Source organism: Carettochelys insculpta, chromosome 30 (assembly GCF_033958435.1).
Source record: "Carettochelys insculpta isolate YL-2023 chromosome 30, ASM3395843v1, whole genome shotgun sequence".
Lineage (NCBI taxonomy): Eukaryota > Metazoa > Chordata > Testudines > Carettochelyidae > Carettochelys > Carettochelys insculpta.
In genome coordinates, this window is record NC_134166.1 from 14,003,838 (window position 1) to 14,018,689 (window position 14,852).

A 14,852-nucleotide genomic window follows, 5' to 3' on the forward strand; every position below is an offset into this window, starting at 1 on the left:
CAGGGCAGTGCAGGGGACACCCCAAGGACGCCTGGCACGGACTCAGCTCTGGAGCTGTCAGATCCTCTGGTGCAACGGGCGAGGGGCAGGACTCCTGGGTTCTCCCCACAGCTCAAGGCTGGGGTGGGGGCTGATGGTCGGGAGGGGACCAGGGAGCCGGACTCCTGGGATCTCTGCCCTGTTCAGGGAGGGGAGTGAGGCCTGAAAGGTTAGTTCAAGTGGATTGGGAATGAGGACTCCTGGGTTCTGCCCTAGCTCTGGGAGGGCAGTGGGGGCTAATGATTAGAGTGGGTGGGGGGGGAGAACTGCTATCTATCCACACCCTCTATCTCTTTGTCTATGCACCAGGCGGTAGAGTCGGGGGGGCTGGGGTCCGGCAGATGGAGGCAGTGGGGGAGATGGGCAGAGTGGGTGTGTGGGGCAGGGCGAGGGTGTAGATCTGGGGCGAGCTGGGGGGAATAGTCGGGGAGGGTGGCTGGGGATAGCTGGGTGATGGAGAGCTGCGGGGGGGCGGGGGGAGGGGTTGGGGCGCAGCCCGGCAGGGGGGTTACCTGTCCCTGAGTCTCCGCTGCGCGTTCGCGGCCGCTGCCCCAGTGTCCGCGGAGAGCCCGGGGGCGGGGGCGGGGCCGGGGCCGGGGGGCGTTGCGCTGTCCTGGCACGTGGGGGGGGGGCGGCGCCGCGGGGCTGGGATTGGGGAATTCTGGAGTCAGCATCTCTGGGGGCTGCGGGGCATTGGGGGGCTGCGCTAGAGGAGCCGGGGGTGGGACTGTGGGGCACTGGGGGGCTGTGTTTGGGGAGCACGGGGTGGGGCTGTGGGGCATTGGGGGGCTGTGCTAGAGGAGCCGGGGGTGGGACTGTGGGGCACTGGGGGGCTGTGTTTGGGGAGCACGGGGTGGGGCTGTGGGGCATTGGGGGGTTGTGCTAGAGGCGGCAGGGGGTGGGGCTGTGGGGTGCCAGGCCTAGGGGAACACTGATGAGGCTGCGATTGGAGGTTTGGGGGGCTGTATTTGGAATGGGTGGGAGATTTTGCTGGATGTGGGAGGGCGTTGAGGCCGGGCTGCGTTTGTGGGGTGCTGGGGCATTGCTGGGGCTGTGCTGAGCGGCTGTCATTGGTGCAGCTGGAAGTGGGGGGCTCTTTTGGGGGCAGGGCTGCTCAAGAGGCGAGCGGGGGCCATGTCCGTCCGTCCGTCAGTCCCCCCACCCAGCAGGTCTCCACAGGGACAGTTGGATCCAGGCTGTTACCTGCTCCCCCCAGCCCCGGAGCTGATATCTCCCCTGCGAGTGACTCAGGCCTCCCCAAACCAGGGCTATGGCAACCCCCCCCCCGCCCCGGCTGTGCTGTCCCCATTCCCTTCCTGCAGCCCCTGCCAGCCCAGCCCTGGAGTGGGGGTGCTGCCTAGTGGTTCCGGCTGGGCGGGCGGGTGCAGGACTCCAGGCTCTGCCCGTGGCCCCTGCTTCCCTCAGACCACATCCTGGCCCCACCGGGCCCAGGGGGCTGCCATGGCTCCGTAGCTGCCCGTGGAAACACAAACAGTGGCCAGCGAAGCCGCCAGCCCAGGACAACAAAGCCGGCAACTGAGCGGAATTCCCGCCCGCCTGGGGCAGCGCGAGGACAAGCCCCGGAGCCAGGCCGGGCCGAGCACACCCCTTCGGGCCACAGCGGAGCCCCGGCTGTCCAGGCCAACGTGGCGCAGGGCAAGGCCCAGCCGGCCCCCAGCAGGAAATACAGCGACCGGGGCAGCTGCCCACAGGACCCGTGGGGCTGGGTCTCTGCACCACCCCAGCCATTTGTAAAGCCAGAGGGGTCGGGCAGGGGGCAAAGGGTTGTGTGGGCAGGGGGTGCTGGCTCAAATCTGAGCCCATGAGGGGAACCTACCCTGCTGGCTTGGGGGGCCAGGTGAGTGGGGAGTGTCGGCTGGGTTTGAGGCAGGAAAAATTGGTGGGAAGTGTGTGTGCGTGTGTGTGTGTGCTTGTGCGTTCCCTGCTGGAGGAGACAGGGCCTTCTGTGTGTGTGTGTGTGTGTCTGTGTGTCTGTGCCCCCTGCTGGAGGAGATGGGCCCTTCTGTGTGTGTGTGTGTGTGTGTGTCTGTGTCCTTGTGCCCCCTGCTGGAGGAGATGGGCCCTTCTGTATGTGTGTGTGTGTCTGTGTCTGTGTCCTTGTGCCCCCTGCTGGAGAAGATGGGCTCTACTCTGTGTGTGTATGTGTGTGTGTGCATCTGTGCACCCTGCTGGAGCGGGTGGGCCTTGCTCAGTGTGTCTGTGTGTCTGCACTCTGTGCGTGTGGGTGTGTGCGTGTACCTATGTTTGGGCCTCTGCATCCCCTGCTGGTGAGGCTGAGCCTTGCGGGGGGTGTGTGTGTGTGTGTGTGTGTGTGTGTGTCCTTGCACCCCCTGCTGGTGAAGCTGAGCCTTGCGGGGGGTGTGTGTGTGTGTGTGTGTGTGTGTGTGTGTGTGTGTGTCCTTGCACCCCCTGCTGGTGAGGCTGAGCCTTGCGGGGGGTGTGTGTGTGTGTGTGTGTGTGTGTGTGTCCTTGCACCCCCTGCTGGAATGGAGGGGCTCCTCTGTGCATGTTGTTATATAGCACCTCTGTGTGTTCGCGACTGTCCCTGTGTGTTGCTATGTACAGTGTACTTGTCACTATATATAGTGTGTGTGCATGTTCTGAGTGTGTATCTGTATTGCAAAAGGTTGTGTGTGGGTCTGTGTGTCTGTGTTGCTATACACTGTGAGTGTATGTCTATCTGCATTGTTACACACTGTGTGCATGTTCTGTGTGTGTTGCTGCTATACACTGTGTGTGTCTGTGAGTGCTTGTGTTGCTACACTGTGTGTGTCCCTGCTGCCAGAGATGGGCTCTGTGCTGTGCGTGTCGGTGTCACTCCAGCCCCATTGCTCCCCTGCCCCCAGCTCATCAAGCCCCGTCCCCCCAGGAGGGACCCTGCAGTGGCTTGCAGGGTGCATGCCCAAGTGTGTGTCACCCCCCAGAGCCAGCTGCACCGCCCAGGGGAGTGGTGGTGAGTGCCAGGGCTGGGTGACGCACAGCGCAGTTCAGCCAGCGTGGCTGCGGCAGGAAGGGCTGTGGGAGGATGTGGCTGACCCTGGCCCCAGCTGTGGCAGGGACCAAGCGGGGAGGGGGCTTGGGAAGGATTCAGCGCCAGAGCCGCAGCCCAGTCAGCACAGACACACCACAGCGTCTGCCCCTCATCCTGGCCCTCTGACCCCTGCAGTGAGCATGGCCAGGCTGAGAACCCAGGAGTCCTGGCTTCCAGCCGCCCCCCTCCCCAGCTGAGCTTAGTGGGCCCAGCGTACCCTGCATGTGGGGCTAGGGTGGGGCGAAGACGAGCCAACGAGGTGTCCTATGCTGCCAGCAGGTAGTACCTAAACTGCTCCAGGACGTACAGGTGGCTCCTGGGTTCTAGCCCAGGCTCTGGGAGGGCAGTGGAGTGTAGTGGTTAGAGCAGGGCGGACTGGGAACATGGCTCCCTCTAAGCTGAGCACTTGGGCAGCTTCCCAAGAGACAGTCAAGTGCTTCCCAGCTGATTAGCAGAGCCCACCCAGGCGGCAGCGTGTGCGTCTCTGGGTGGTCCACAGCCACCCAGGCCTTGGTGCACATAACGAAATTTATTCCACACACATGAATTTGAGGGAGCCCTGGCTGGGTCTCAGGACACCTGGGTTCTGTACCAGGCTTGGGAGGGGAGAGTGGTGTAGTGGTCACAGCAGGGGTGGGGGTCTGGCCTGTCCCTGTGGCTGCGGTTCCTGCCTTAAGCTAATGAGGTCTCATGGCCCAGGGGATGGGTGTTGCCGGGCGGAGGTTCCCAGGCAGCTGGAGAGGAAATATCTGGGCTGATTAACCCTGAGGCAGGGACTGTGTGGGAGGCGATACCCTGCTGCCAGGGCAACACAGCCAGCTGGTCTCTAACCACTAGGCCCTGCTTCTCTCCTGAGTCACGGTGCCAGCCCCACTCCCAGACTGGGATGGGCAGTGCAGGCTGAGCTCAGGCCTGAGTCAGTCCCTTCTGCAAAGCATGTGCTGGGAATGCCAAGCCCTGTGAGGCTGTGTGCCAGGGAGGTTCCCTAGCTGGGGGTGGCATGGGGGGGACTCCAGAGTCCTGTGCCAACCTGCAGCCCCCTCCCCTACGGCTGCGACAGGTGCCACCCAGCCTGCGCTGACCTGATTCTCAGCTAGGTGCTGTTGCCACTAGGGAACCGACGCAGAGGTGGGGGGCGGGCAGAGCCTGGCACACTGGGCCCCGCTAACGCTGCTCCTCCAGTGCCAAGGCCTCCCCCACGCCTCTGGCTCTCACCCCTGGTGGCTCCCTGGTCTACCTCTTGCTTCACAGCTATGATTCGCTGGGCCAGCCCCTTGAGGTTAAGGCTGGCGGAGTCAGCAAAGCTGGGCTGCAGACTCAGGGATCCGGGAAGGGGAATTCAGAGGGCACTGGGGTGGTACAGGGGCTGGGACAGTTGAGTCGGGGAGGGCTGGGGTCAAGAGGTGGGCCAGGAGGAAGGAGGGGGCAGAGGCAGGGCTGGGAGGATCTGAGGTTAGGGAGAGGCTGGGGGTTAGGGGTTAGGGGTTGGGGATGAGGCAGGGGGGGCTGGGAGGGAGTGGGTGTGGGAAGGCCAGCAGCTGGGGGTCTGCAGCCATGTTCCCTGTAAGCCGAGGGCTTGGATGGCCGCCTGGGAGAGATTCAGGGGCTGCCCAGCGGATTAGCAGAGCCCCCAGCTGGCAGCGTGTTCCTACTGGTGCGTGGCTCGGTGCACAGATCAAAATTTATTCCATACATGGAGGGAACAAATTCGAGGGACTGGGGTTGGCAGGATAGAGATCTAGCCCCTCGGCTGGCGGGGTGGGGGGGTTGCAGCCTCCCTGGGCCAACAGGTGCCCCACTGGATTACACTGGCACGTGCTGGGGCACAGGGGCCCTCTCCCGGCCCTGCCGAGGGTCGCTCGTGTGTCCCATGGCAAGGGCCAGAGCCAGAGCCTGGAGCAGAGGGGTTGGGAAAGGAAGCGGCCAGATGCCCCCCTGGCCCAGTGGAGGGTGGCTGAGACACGTGACCGTGCTGCCCCTTCTGAGAATGGGGGGGGCAGGCGGCTGTCCCTGCTGGTACTGGGGCTGAGACCTGGCAAACTCCACACATGGGTCACTGGACCTGCCCACCCCAGGGCCAGTCCCTCCCCCTTGTTCCTGGCACTGCCTCCCCCGGGGGAGAGGATATGAGCCATGCAGCCCTGCCCCTGCTGGTGCGTGGGAAGGGGGGTTCCCAGGGCCTGCGCTGAGCCCCAAAGCATTCCAGGAATGCAGAGCACCTTCCCCACCAGGCTGGACCTGGGCCACTTCCCCTGCCCCAGAGCCCTGTCCCCCGCTAACGGGGAACCTTCACCAGCTCCAGCCCCCAGCCTGCCCAGCAGAGATGGGGGCTGTGGGTCGCTTAGCCCACCCCCCTCCTCCCCTGCCCCACATCTGCCAGCCTGAAAACTTCCCTGGAGAGGTCCAGGAACAGCAAGCTGGGAGCAGAGATTGCAAGGATCTGTGACGCAAAGCTGGCATGGCGGGGGGGTGTCTGTGGGACGGGGCTGGCACACGGGAGGGGAGGGGGGTCTGTGGGGTGAGGCTGGCACAAGGAGGGAGGGGGATCTGTGGGGAGGGGAGGGGGTCTGTGGGGCGGGGCTGGCACAAGGAGGGAGGGGGATCTGTGGGGAGGGGAGGGGGTCTGTGGGGCGGGGCTGGCACAAGGGAGGGGAGGAGGGATCTGTGTGGTGGGGCTGGCACAGGGAAGGGGAGGGGGATCTGTGGGCAGGGGCTGGCACAGGGAAGGGAAGGGGGTCTGTGGGGCGGGGCTGGCACAGGGAAGGGAAGGGGATCTGTGGGGCGGGGCTGGCACAGGCAGGGGACGGGATCTGTGGGGAGGGGCTGGCACAGGGAGGGGAGGGGATCTGTGGGGCGGGGCTGGCACAGGCAGGGGACGGGGTCTGTGGGGCAGGGCTGGCACAGGGAGGGGAGGGGGATCTGTGGGGCGGGGCTGGCACAGGGAGGGGAGGGGATCTGTGGGGTGGGGCTGGCAGAGGGTGGGGAGGGGGAATCTGTGGGGCGGGGCTGGCACAGGGAGGGGAGGGGATCTGTGGGGCGGGGCTGGCACGGAGGGGGTGTCTGTGGGGTGAGGCTGGCACAGGGTGGGGAGGGGATCTGTGGAGCGGGGCTGGCACAGGGAGGGGAGGGGATCTGTGGGGCGGGGCTGGCACGGAGGGGGTGTCTGTGGGGTGAGGCTGGCACAGGGTGGGGAGGGGATCTGTGGAGCGGGGCTGGCACAGGGTGGGGAGGGGATCTGTGGAGCGGGGCTGGCACAGGGTGGGGAGGGGATCTGTGGGGCGGGGCTGGCACGGAGGGGGTGTCTGTGGGGTGAGGCTGGCACAGGGTGGGGAGGGGATCTGTGGAGCGGGGCTGGCACAGGGAGGGGAGGGGATCTGTGGGGCGGGGCTGGCACGGAGGGGGTGTCTGTGGGGTGAGGCTGGCACAGGGTGGGGAGGGGATCTGTGGGGCGGGGCTGGCACAGGGTGGGGAGGGGATCTGTGGGGCGGGGCTGGCACAGGGTGCGGAGGGGATCTGTGGGGCGGGGGTGACGGGGCGGGGGTGACGGGGCGGGGGCAGCTGGTTGCACAAGTCTGCGCTGTTTATTGTGCCGCTACCCGGACAACCGGCGGGGCTGGGCGGGGGGTGGGGGGGTGGCTGGTTCCCCGCTCTCCGCCCCCCCGCCCACGCCGTTCGGGTTCCCCCCCGCCCCACTGAGCGGTAGGACCCACGGGATTGGGGGGGTTGCTCAGTGGATGCCCCGTCCCGCTGACGTCCCCCAACCCCCCAGCTCAGAGCCGGGACCCTCCCCCCGCCGGGGCTCCGCACTCCCGACCCACAGCCCCGCCCGGGGCGCCCCCCCCGCAGGACCCAGAGACCGGCCAGTGCCGCAGCCCGGGGCCAGCCCCCCGCGGGGGGGGGGCGGGGCTGCGGGAGGGCCTCGGCCGGGAATAGGAAGGGGGTGTGAGACTCGAGGGGGGGTTGGGTCGCCCCGACTGACGCACATGGAGCGTGTCCCCCCCCCGCCAGTTCCCTGCGACTCAAAACTCCCCCGGCGGCAGTAACGGAGCCAGAACTGACAGCAGCAGCGAGGACCGCGGCCGGGCACAGGTGAGGGCAGCGAGGGCCAGTGGTTAGAGCCGGCGCGTGGGGGCTGTGTGCCAGGACTCCTGGGTCCTCTCCCCAGCTCTGGGAGCGCCCTGGGGTCTCGTGGTTACAGCAGAGGGTGCCATCTGGGTGCCAGGACTCCTGGGTCCCCTCCCCACTTGTGGGAAGGCAGTGAAGTCCAGTGGTTAGAGCGGGAGAGGGCGGGCTGTGTGCCAGGACTCCTGGGTTCTCTCCCCAGCTCTGGGAGGGCCCTGGGGTCTAGTGGTTAGAGCAGAGGGTGGGCTCTGCACGCCAGGACTGGGTGCTGGCAGGAGATGCATTCTCTGTCACTTTTCATTCCATCCGTCTTTTTCGGGGGCCAGTTGCCGTCATCTCGATGACGCCTCCTTCGAGCCCCCTGTAGTCCTGCCCATGGCCCTGCCCCCAGCTCCTCCCACATTGGGCAGCCCCCAGTGCAGACTCCCTCCCGTCCCTGAGCCGGGGGTCTCAGCCGCGCTCACTCCTGCTCGTCCCTTGCAGACATGGACCCCAGGAAAGCTCCCAAGCTGCTCCTCTCGGCCGGACGCCGCCTCCTCACCGTGGCCTTTGCCCTGCTCATCCTGGGGGTGCTGACCTGGGCCTACGTGGCCGGGGTGCAGCTGGCGGCCGACCAGGACCGGATCATGGCCTTCGGCCTCTACGGAGCCTTCCTGGCCGCACACCTGGTCGTGCAGAGCTTCTTCGCCCTGCGGGAGCACCGGCGCATGCGGCGGGAGGCCTTGGCCTGCAGCTACACCAAGACGGTGGCGCTGACCATCTCGGCCTACCAGGAGGACCCGGCCTACCTGCGGCAGTGCCTGGAGTCTGTGCGCGACACCCTGTACCCCCCGGACAAGCTGCGCATCATCATGGTGATCGACGGCAACGGCCCCGACGACCGCTACATGCTGGACATGTTCCAGGAGGTCTTTGCCGGCCAGGACGTGGGCACCTACGTGTGGGAGAACAACTACCACCAGCCTCCCCCCCCGCCGCCGGGACAGGACGGGGGCGCCCAGGGGCCCGGCGGGGAGCAGCCCGGGCCCTACAGGGAGGTGGAGATGGTGGACCGGGGCCAGCTGGCAGTGGAGGAGCTGGTGCGCACCAGGCGATGTGTCTGCGTCATGCAGCGCTGGGGCGGGAAGCGGGAGGTGATGTACACGGCCTTCCGGGCGCTGGGCAACTCTGTGGACTACGTCCAGGTAGGAGCACCTGCTGGGCCCCCCGCCCTGCCCCTACGCCACAGAGCCCCCTACTGGGGCAGCCCTGCCTGCTGGGGCAGAGCCGCACCCCACTGCCCCCTGTATCACAGCACCCCCTAGTGCTGTCCTGGGGCATGGGGCCAGCCCTGCCTGCTGGGGGAGAGCCGCACCCCACTGCCCCCCATACCACAGCACCCCCTAGTGCTGTCCTGGGGCGTGGGGCCAGCCCTGCCTGCTGGGGCAGAGCCGCACCCCACTGCCCCCTGTATCACAGCGCCCCCTAGTGCTGTCCTGGGGCGTGGGGCCAGCCCTGCCTGCTGGGGTAGAGCCGCACCCCACTGCCCCCCATACCACAGCGCCCCCTAGTGCTGTCCTGGGGTGTGGGGCCAGCCCTGCCTGCTGGGGTACAGCTCCCCCGCAACAGCCCAGTGCCCCCAGGGGGATCACCTGATAACCCCGCTTGGCTGCCCGCAGGTGTGTGACTCAGACACCAAGCTGGACCGCAGGGCCACGGTGGAGCTGGTGAAGGTGCTGGAGGCCAGCGAGCGCTACGGGGCTGTGGGGGGCGACGTGCGGATCCTCAACGCCTCCGACTCCTTCATCAGCTTCATGAGCAGCCTGCGCTACTGGATGGCCTTCAACGTGGAGCGGGCCTGTCAGTCCTACTTCGACTGCGTCTCCTGCATCAGTGGGCCCCTGGGTGAGCCTGCGTGGGGCAGTGGGGCCTAGGGGTTAGGCCGGGTGGGGGACTCCTGGGTTCTCTGACCTGATCTGGAATGGGGGTGGGGCTCCGTGGTTGTAGCGAGAAGGCGAGCGGAGGGTTACGGTTCCCGGATTCTATCCCTGGCTCGGGGGAGACGTGGGGGCTCGTGGTCAGAGCAGAGGGGTTGCTACTCCGGCCCGGTGGGTTCTCAGCTCAACCCTGGCAGTGGACTTGGCTCTTGGGTGAGAGCCAGGAGGAGCGGTATCTAGTGATTACAGCAGGGGGCTCGGCAATGGGACACCCACGTTCTCGCCTTGGCTCTGGGAGGGGCGCAGACTCTGACGCTTAGAGGGGCTCTGAGCCCAGACTCCTGGGTTCTCAGGGGGACAAGTCTGGCCGGCCTGGGCATTGGGGCTGTGCTGACCCAGCTCCATGTGCTGCCCCCTCGCAGGCCTGTACCGGAATGACCTCCTGCAGCAGTTCCTGGAGTCCTGGTACAACCAGAAATTCCTGGGCACCCACTGCACCTTTGGCGATGACCGGCACCTCACCAACCGCATGCTGAGCATGGGCTACGCCACCAAGTGAGTGGGGCTGCAGTCAGGGGTGCAAGGGCCTGGCCCTGGGAAGGGAGTGGGGTCGAGTGGTTAGAGCAGGGGTGGCTGGAGCCAGGAATCCTGGGTTCCCTGCCTGGCTCTGGGAGGGGAGTTGGTTCTAGCAGTTAGAGCAGGGTGCGGGGGTCTGGAGCTAGGACTCCTGGGTTCTCTGCACAGCCCGGGGAGGAGAGTGGGGACTAGTGCAGTGGTTTGCAACTGGGGTGCTGTGAGAACTCCCTGAGCATGTCCTGTAAATGTCATCAACGCCCCTTTCTCACTAATTGATGACATTTCACAGCACATTTAGATGACCCTGGGCCAGCTGGGACTCAAACAGCAAGTCTGCTTCCCAGCTAGCAGGGTGGAGGGGGTGTCGTCAATTTCCCTTCACAGTCACCTGGGCCTACCTGGCTGGGGTGCAGCTTGTGGCCGACCAGGACCGGATCACGGCCTTCGGCCTCTATGGAGTCTTCCTGGCCGCACACCTGGTCATTCTCTGCTTCAGCCCACAGCTGGTGGGGGGGGTCAATTCCCCTTTCCCCCACCCCCTGCAAAAAGCTGGGGCAGCAGAAATTGACCAACCCTGGGCCAGCTGGGCGCTCAAACAGCCAGGCTGCCTGAGTCCCAGCCTGAGCTGCGTAGGTCAGTTTCCCCTCACAGACAGGTTGCAAAGTGGCTGCAGGAGGGAAACTGAGGACCCCATAGTGGATGGGAATCAGGCAGCCTTGATGCTTGGGTGGTCAATCCCTTCCCTCCCGCACTCCGCCCCCCTTTACACACACACGCTCCGCAAAAAGGGGAGAGGGGAATTGCAAACCTCTCCAGCGAGACAGGAACCAGAGTAAATGCAAGTCAATGTGACGGTTCTCAGCAATCGATTCAGCTGGAAAAAGTGAGGGTGTGTGCGATTGTTTCTCTCATTGAAGAGTGCCATGGTGCTGGAAAGGTTGGGAGCCCCTGGTTTGGTGGTTAGAGCAGGGGGGATGAAGCCAGGCCCCCTGAGTTCTCAGCCAGGCTCTGGGAGGCGAGTTGGGACTAGAAGTTAGAGCAGAGGTTGGGCGTCTGCAGCCAGGACACCTGAGTTCTCTGCCAGCTCTGCCCTAACGCAGCTCCCCCCTGCCCAGGTACACAGCCCGCTCCCGCTGCTACTCGGAGACGCCCGCCCAGTTCCTGCGCTGGCTGGCCCAGCAGACCCGCTGGACTAAGTCCTACTTCCGGGAGTGGCTGTACAATGCCCTGTGGTGGCACCGGCACCACCTGTGGATGACTTACGAGGCCGTGGTGGCCGGCGTGTTCCCCTTCTTCGTGACAGCCACCGTCCTGCGCCTCTTCTACGGCGGAAGCCTGTGGGACGTGCTGTGGGTGCTGCTGTGCGTGCAGCTGGTGGCTGGCGTCAAGGCGCTTTACGCCTGCTGGCTGCGCGGCAGCCCCCGCATGCTCTTCATGAGCCTCTACGCCCTGCTCTACATGGGCGGCCTCCTGCCCGCCAAGTACTTCGCCATCGCCACCATGAACAAGAGCAGCTGGGGCACCTCGGGCCGCAGGAAGCTGGTGGGCAACCTGATGCCCCTGCTGCCCGTGTCCATCTGGGGGCTGCTGCTGCTGGCTGGGCTGGGCTACACCATCTCCTGCGAGGCCCAGGCCAGCTGGGCCGGCCGAGTCAAGCAGACTGAGCTGCTCTACCTGCTCGTGGGGCTGGGTGTCTACTTGGGCTACTGGGCTGGCATGGGGCTGCTGTACTGGCTGTGGATTCGGCGGTGCTGCCGCAAGCGGGCCGGGCACTACACAGTGCAGGTGTGAGCCTGGGCACCGGGGTTTCCTGGGTGCAGTCTATCTCCCATCCCCCACCCAGGCTGTGGGGTAGTTGGCAGGCTGGGTTGGATGGGGAAGTGAGAGCTAGTGGTGAGAGCAGGGGGGCCAGGACTCCTGAGTTCCATCCCCAGCTCTAGGCGTGAAAGTGGGGTCTGGAGATTGGGGGTGGCTGGGAATCAGGACTCCTGGGCTCTCTCCTGGGCTCTCCTAGGGGAGTGATGTCTAATGGTTAGAGCTGGGGTTCTTTGTGAGTCAGGACTCCTGAGTTCTCTCATCACAAAGTCCAGGGCTACCCTGCTGGCACAATAGTAGCATAGCAAGAGCTGTGGAGCAATTTCCCACCGTGACAGAAGCCTCCTTCCAGCACCCACTGGGCATCGATCCAGCCCTTGGGTGGGTGGGGAGTATTTTCACACCCGTCAGACCCGCGACTCTGTCAGCCTCAAGATGCAGTAGCTCACAAACTTCCCTCTTTCCCGTCTGTCTGGTTAACGTCCAGCTCCAGGCAACGGTCTGACTTCATGTTATTTATTAATGTCAGCGTCTGCACCTCCCACAGCAGCTTCCCTCAGGACTGTCTGAAAGCAGTGTTGAAATGCGACTGCCTCTGGGGTGGGCTGCAGGCGCCGCTTACTTGCGGAAGCCCTGACCCAGCACTGACACGTAGCTCGTTCTGTTGTGGGAGCAGCAGGAGCTGTTTGTCCAACATGGCACTGAGATGTATTTCAAACAGGGATCCCTCATCTGCTGCTGAGGTGCAGCTGCCTCTGGGGTGGGGTGATTGTTTACAGAGGGGTCCCTTGCCCAGCGGGGGCGATGCAGCCATTGCTGGGGAGGCGTATATCATGTGTGTGATGGATCTCTTCATGTTGTCCGAATGGCCATTGTCACTGGGCGATCCTCATTCCTTCCAAATCAGAGATCCCTGCCAGCTGCACGAGGATCTCCCTTGACAGCAGTAGTAGGTTTTTATCCTACACGGTGGAATCTGGCCGCTGGTGGCCAACTAAAGCCACAAACTTTACATCCTGTTGCCATTTCCTTGCACTGAAACGATCCTGCCCCACATGCTGCATGTGCAGGTGAAGGTTTGCCGGGGCGGGGAAGAAATTCGCTGCTCTTGCTGGGTGGATCCTTCCACCCTGATAGAGTTTATGGGGGACAAGAGGCGCCCCCATTTCTGCAGAGAAATGAAGAACGGAGCTATTTATTTGTCTGTCGTAGTCACAAAGAGCCGTTTAAGTGGAGAGATTTTTACTGGGTTTATTTATAGACTGACAAATAAAAGTTATTTTTTGGAAAATCTTCTCTCCTCTCTTCCGTTGCCGCCATTCCTCATCTCAGTTTGGATTATTATTGATAAGCCTTTGCTTTGTACACGGCCCCCTCACCTGCTGCTCTGATGCAGCCACCCCTGGGGTGGGATGTGGGGGCTTCTAGCCTTGCTCCCTGCAGCCCATGTCTCCCCACTGCTGCTCTGGGGTTCCAGAGCCAGCCCTGACTGCCAGGGTAGAGGCCCCATCCTTCCCCCCTGCCGCACAGCGCCCCCTACTGCTGGATGGTGGCATCAGAGCCAGCAGCCTTTGGTCACCGTAGGAGTTGTACCATCAGTCCCTGCCTGGGTGGTTGTTGGAGAGGGGGGGCACTCAGGAGAGATTCAGTTGCCGCCCAGCCGATTAGCAGAGTTCCCACAGCCGGCAACCTGTGTTTATGTTGGTGGTGCACCTCTCGACATGATTGGTGCACAAAACAAAATTTATTCTGCCCCTGGATGGGTAAAATTCAAGGGAACCCTGGTCACCACCAGGCTGACACTTGGGCCTACCACACACCCTGACCCCAGGCTACTAAACAGCCCTGATCCAATGCAGACGCTCCCTGCTCCTCCCAAGAAGCAGTCACCTTTGAACAAATCTGGCCTGGTCTGCTCCACAGCCTTAGGCCAACGTGCGAGATCTCAGGTAGATCTAAGTCCGCTAGTGTTAATTGTTAATTCACAGCTGGTCTGAGCCGCCCCAGGCTCTGGCTCCCCTTCCTCTGCTTCCCACCCAGCCTGGCCTGTTGCTGTCCCCTTGGCTGTGCCCTGCTCACACCCAGCTCGTACAGAGGACAAGCCCTGGGCTCTTGACTCCCTCGCTGTAATGTGGACGCACCACGAGTTTTGTCAACAAAATTGGCGACTTGTCGACAAAATTCTCTGGTGTAGACGTAGCTCAGGAGTTTTCTATTTCTCAGGATGTTTTGTCTGGGAGTTTTGCCTCCTGTGGTGTTCAGAGCTCAGCCTCACCTACCATCTCGTTAGCCCTGCTCTGTCAGCTCTCACTGACGTGTCCAATTAACCCCCATAAGTTGCTCATGGTCGAATTTCACCCCTCCAGCCCACCCGCCTTGCAGGACTTTTGAGTACCCCGGACGCTGGGTCTGATGTCAAACGTTAGGCCTCCATTTTGCCATCACACAAAATTCCCACAACTTCCTGCTCTGGTTTCTTGAGAGACAAGGTGGGGACAGCGAGACATGTGTCGAAGTGACACAGAGCAACCCTGTGGAGATCACAGAATCTAGACCACTAGAACGGGAAGTGATCTTGAGAGGTCATCGCGTCCAGTCCCCTGCGCTCCTGGCATGACCAGGCACCATCTGGACCAGGGCTTCCCAAACTTCATGTAGTTGGAAACTGGGTTTTTTTTCTGTACCCTTTTTTGCAGCCCAAAAATAAGAACACACATAAAAAATGAATGAAAAATGAATAAATTTTCAGTTTATTATTTACTCACAATAATAATAGCACATAATAATAGAAATCTTGATGTAAAATTAACATGTGCCTAACACTGTTATTACCTTAATTCCGCAAGAAAATATTAAATGTACCAAATTAATAGGATCGTGTGCGATAATTTGTATACTTTTCAAGGATCGGTACTGGGCTGTGGATGACACTTTGGGAAATGCTAATCTAGACCATCCCCAAGAGATGTCTGTCTAACCTGCTCTTAAATATCTCCAGGGATCGAGATTCCACAGCCTCCCCAGGCAATTTATTCCAGTGTTTGACCACCCAGACAGTTGGAAAGTTTTTCCCTAATGTCCAGCCTAACCCTCCCATGCTGCAGTTTAAGCCCATTGCTCCTTGCCCTATTCTCAGAGGCCAAGGAGAACAATTTTTCTCCCTCCTCCTTGTAACCCTCTTTTAGGAACCTAAAAACAACTGTTATGTCTGCAATCAGTCTTCTCTTTTCTAATCTAAACAAGCCCAGTTCTTTCAGTCTTCCCTCATAGCTCATGTTCTCTAGACCCTTCATCATTCTTGTTGCTCTTCTCCAGATCTTTCGTGGAGCATG

General features: G+C 62.7%; 1 protein-coding gene across 1 annotated transcript; it reads left to right on the forward strand.

Annotated features, from left to right (window-relative positions):
• The first annotated feature begins 7,699 nt into the window (after positions 1 to 7,699).
• On the forward strand, positions 7,700 to 12,765 carry HAS1 (hyaluronan synthase 1). The gene is made up of 4 exons (XM_074980846.1): positions 7,700 to 8,397; positions 8,872 to 9,097; positions 9,552 to 9,684; positions 10,821 to 12,765. The coding sequence occupies exons 1-4, from the start codon at positions 7,840 to 7,842 to the stop codon at positions 11,494 to 11,496; spliced, it is 1,593 nt and encodes a 530-aa protein (XP_074836947.1). The 5' UTR covers positions 7,700 to 7,839; the 3' UTR covers positions 11,497 to 12,765.
• The last annotated feature ends 2,087 nt before the right edge of the window (positions 12,766 to 14,852 follow it).

Excerpts from the sequence above, each read along its gene's own strand:
- HAS1 (XM_074980846.1), top strand. The coding sequence starts at position 7,840 with ATGGCCTTCGGCCTCTACGGAGCCTTCCTGGCCGCACACCTGGTCGTG. Across the intron at positions 8,398-8,871 it reads ACTCTGTGGACTACGTCCAG|GTGTGTGACTCAGACACCAA; the intron begins GTAGGAGCACCT and ends GGCTGCCCGCAG. Across the intron at positions 9,685-10,820 it reads AGCATGGGCTACGCCACCAA|GTACACAGCCCGCTCCCGCT; the intron begins GTGAGTGGGGCT and ends CCCCCTGCCCAG.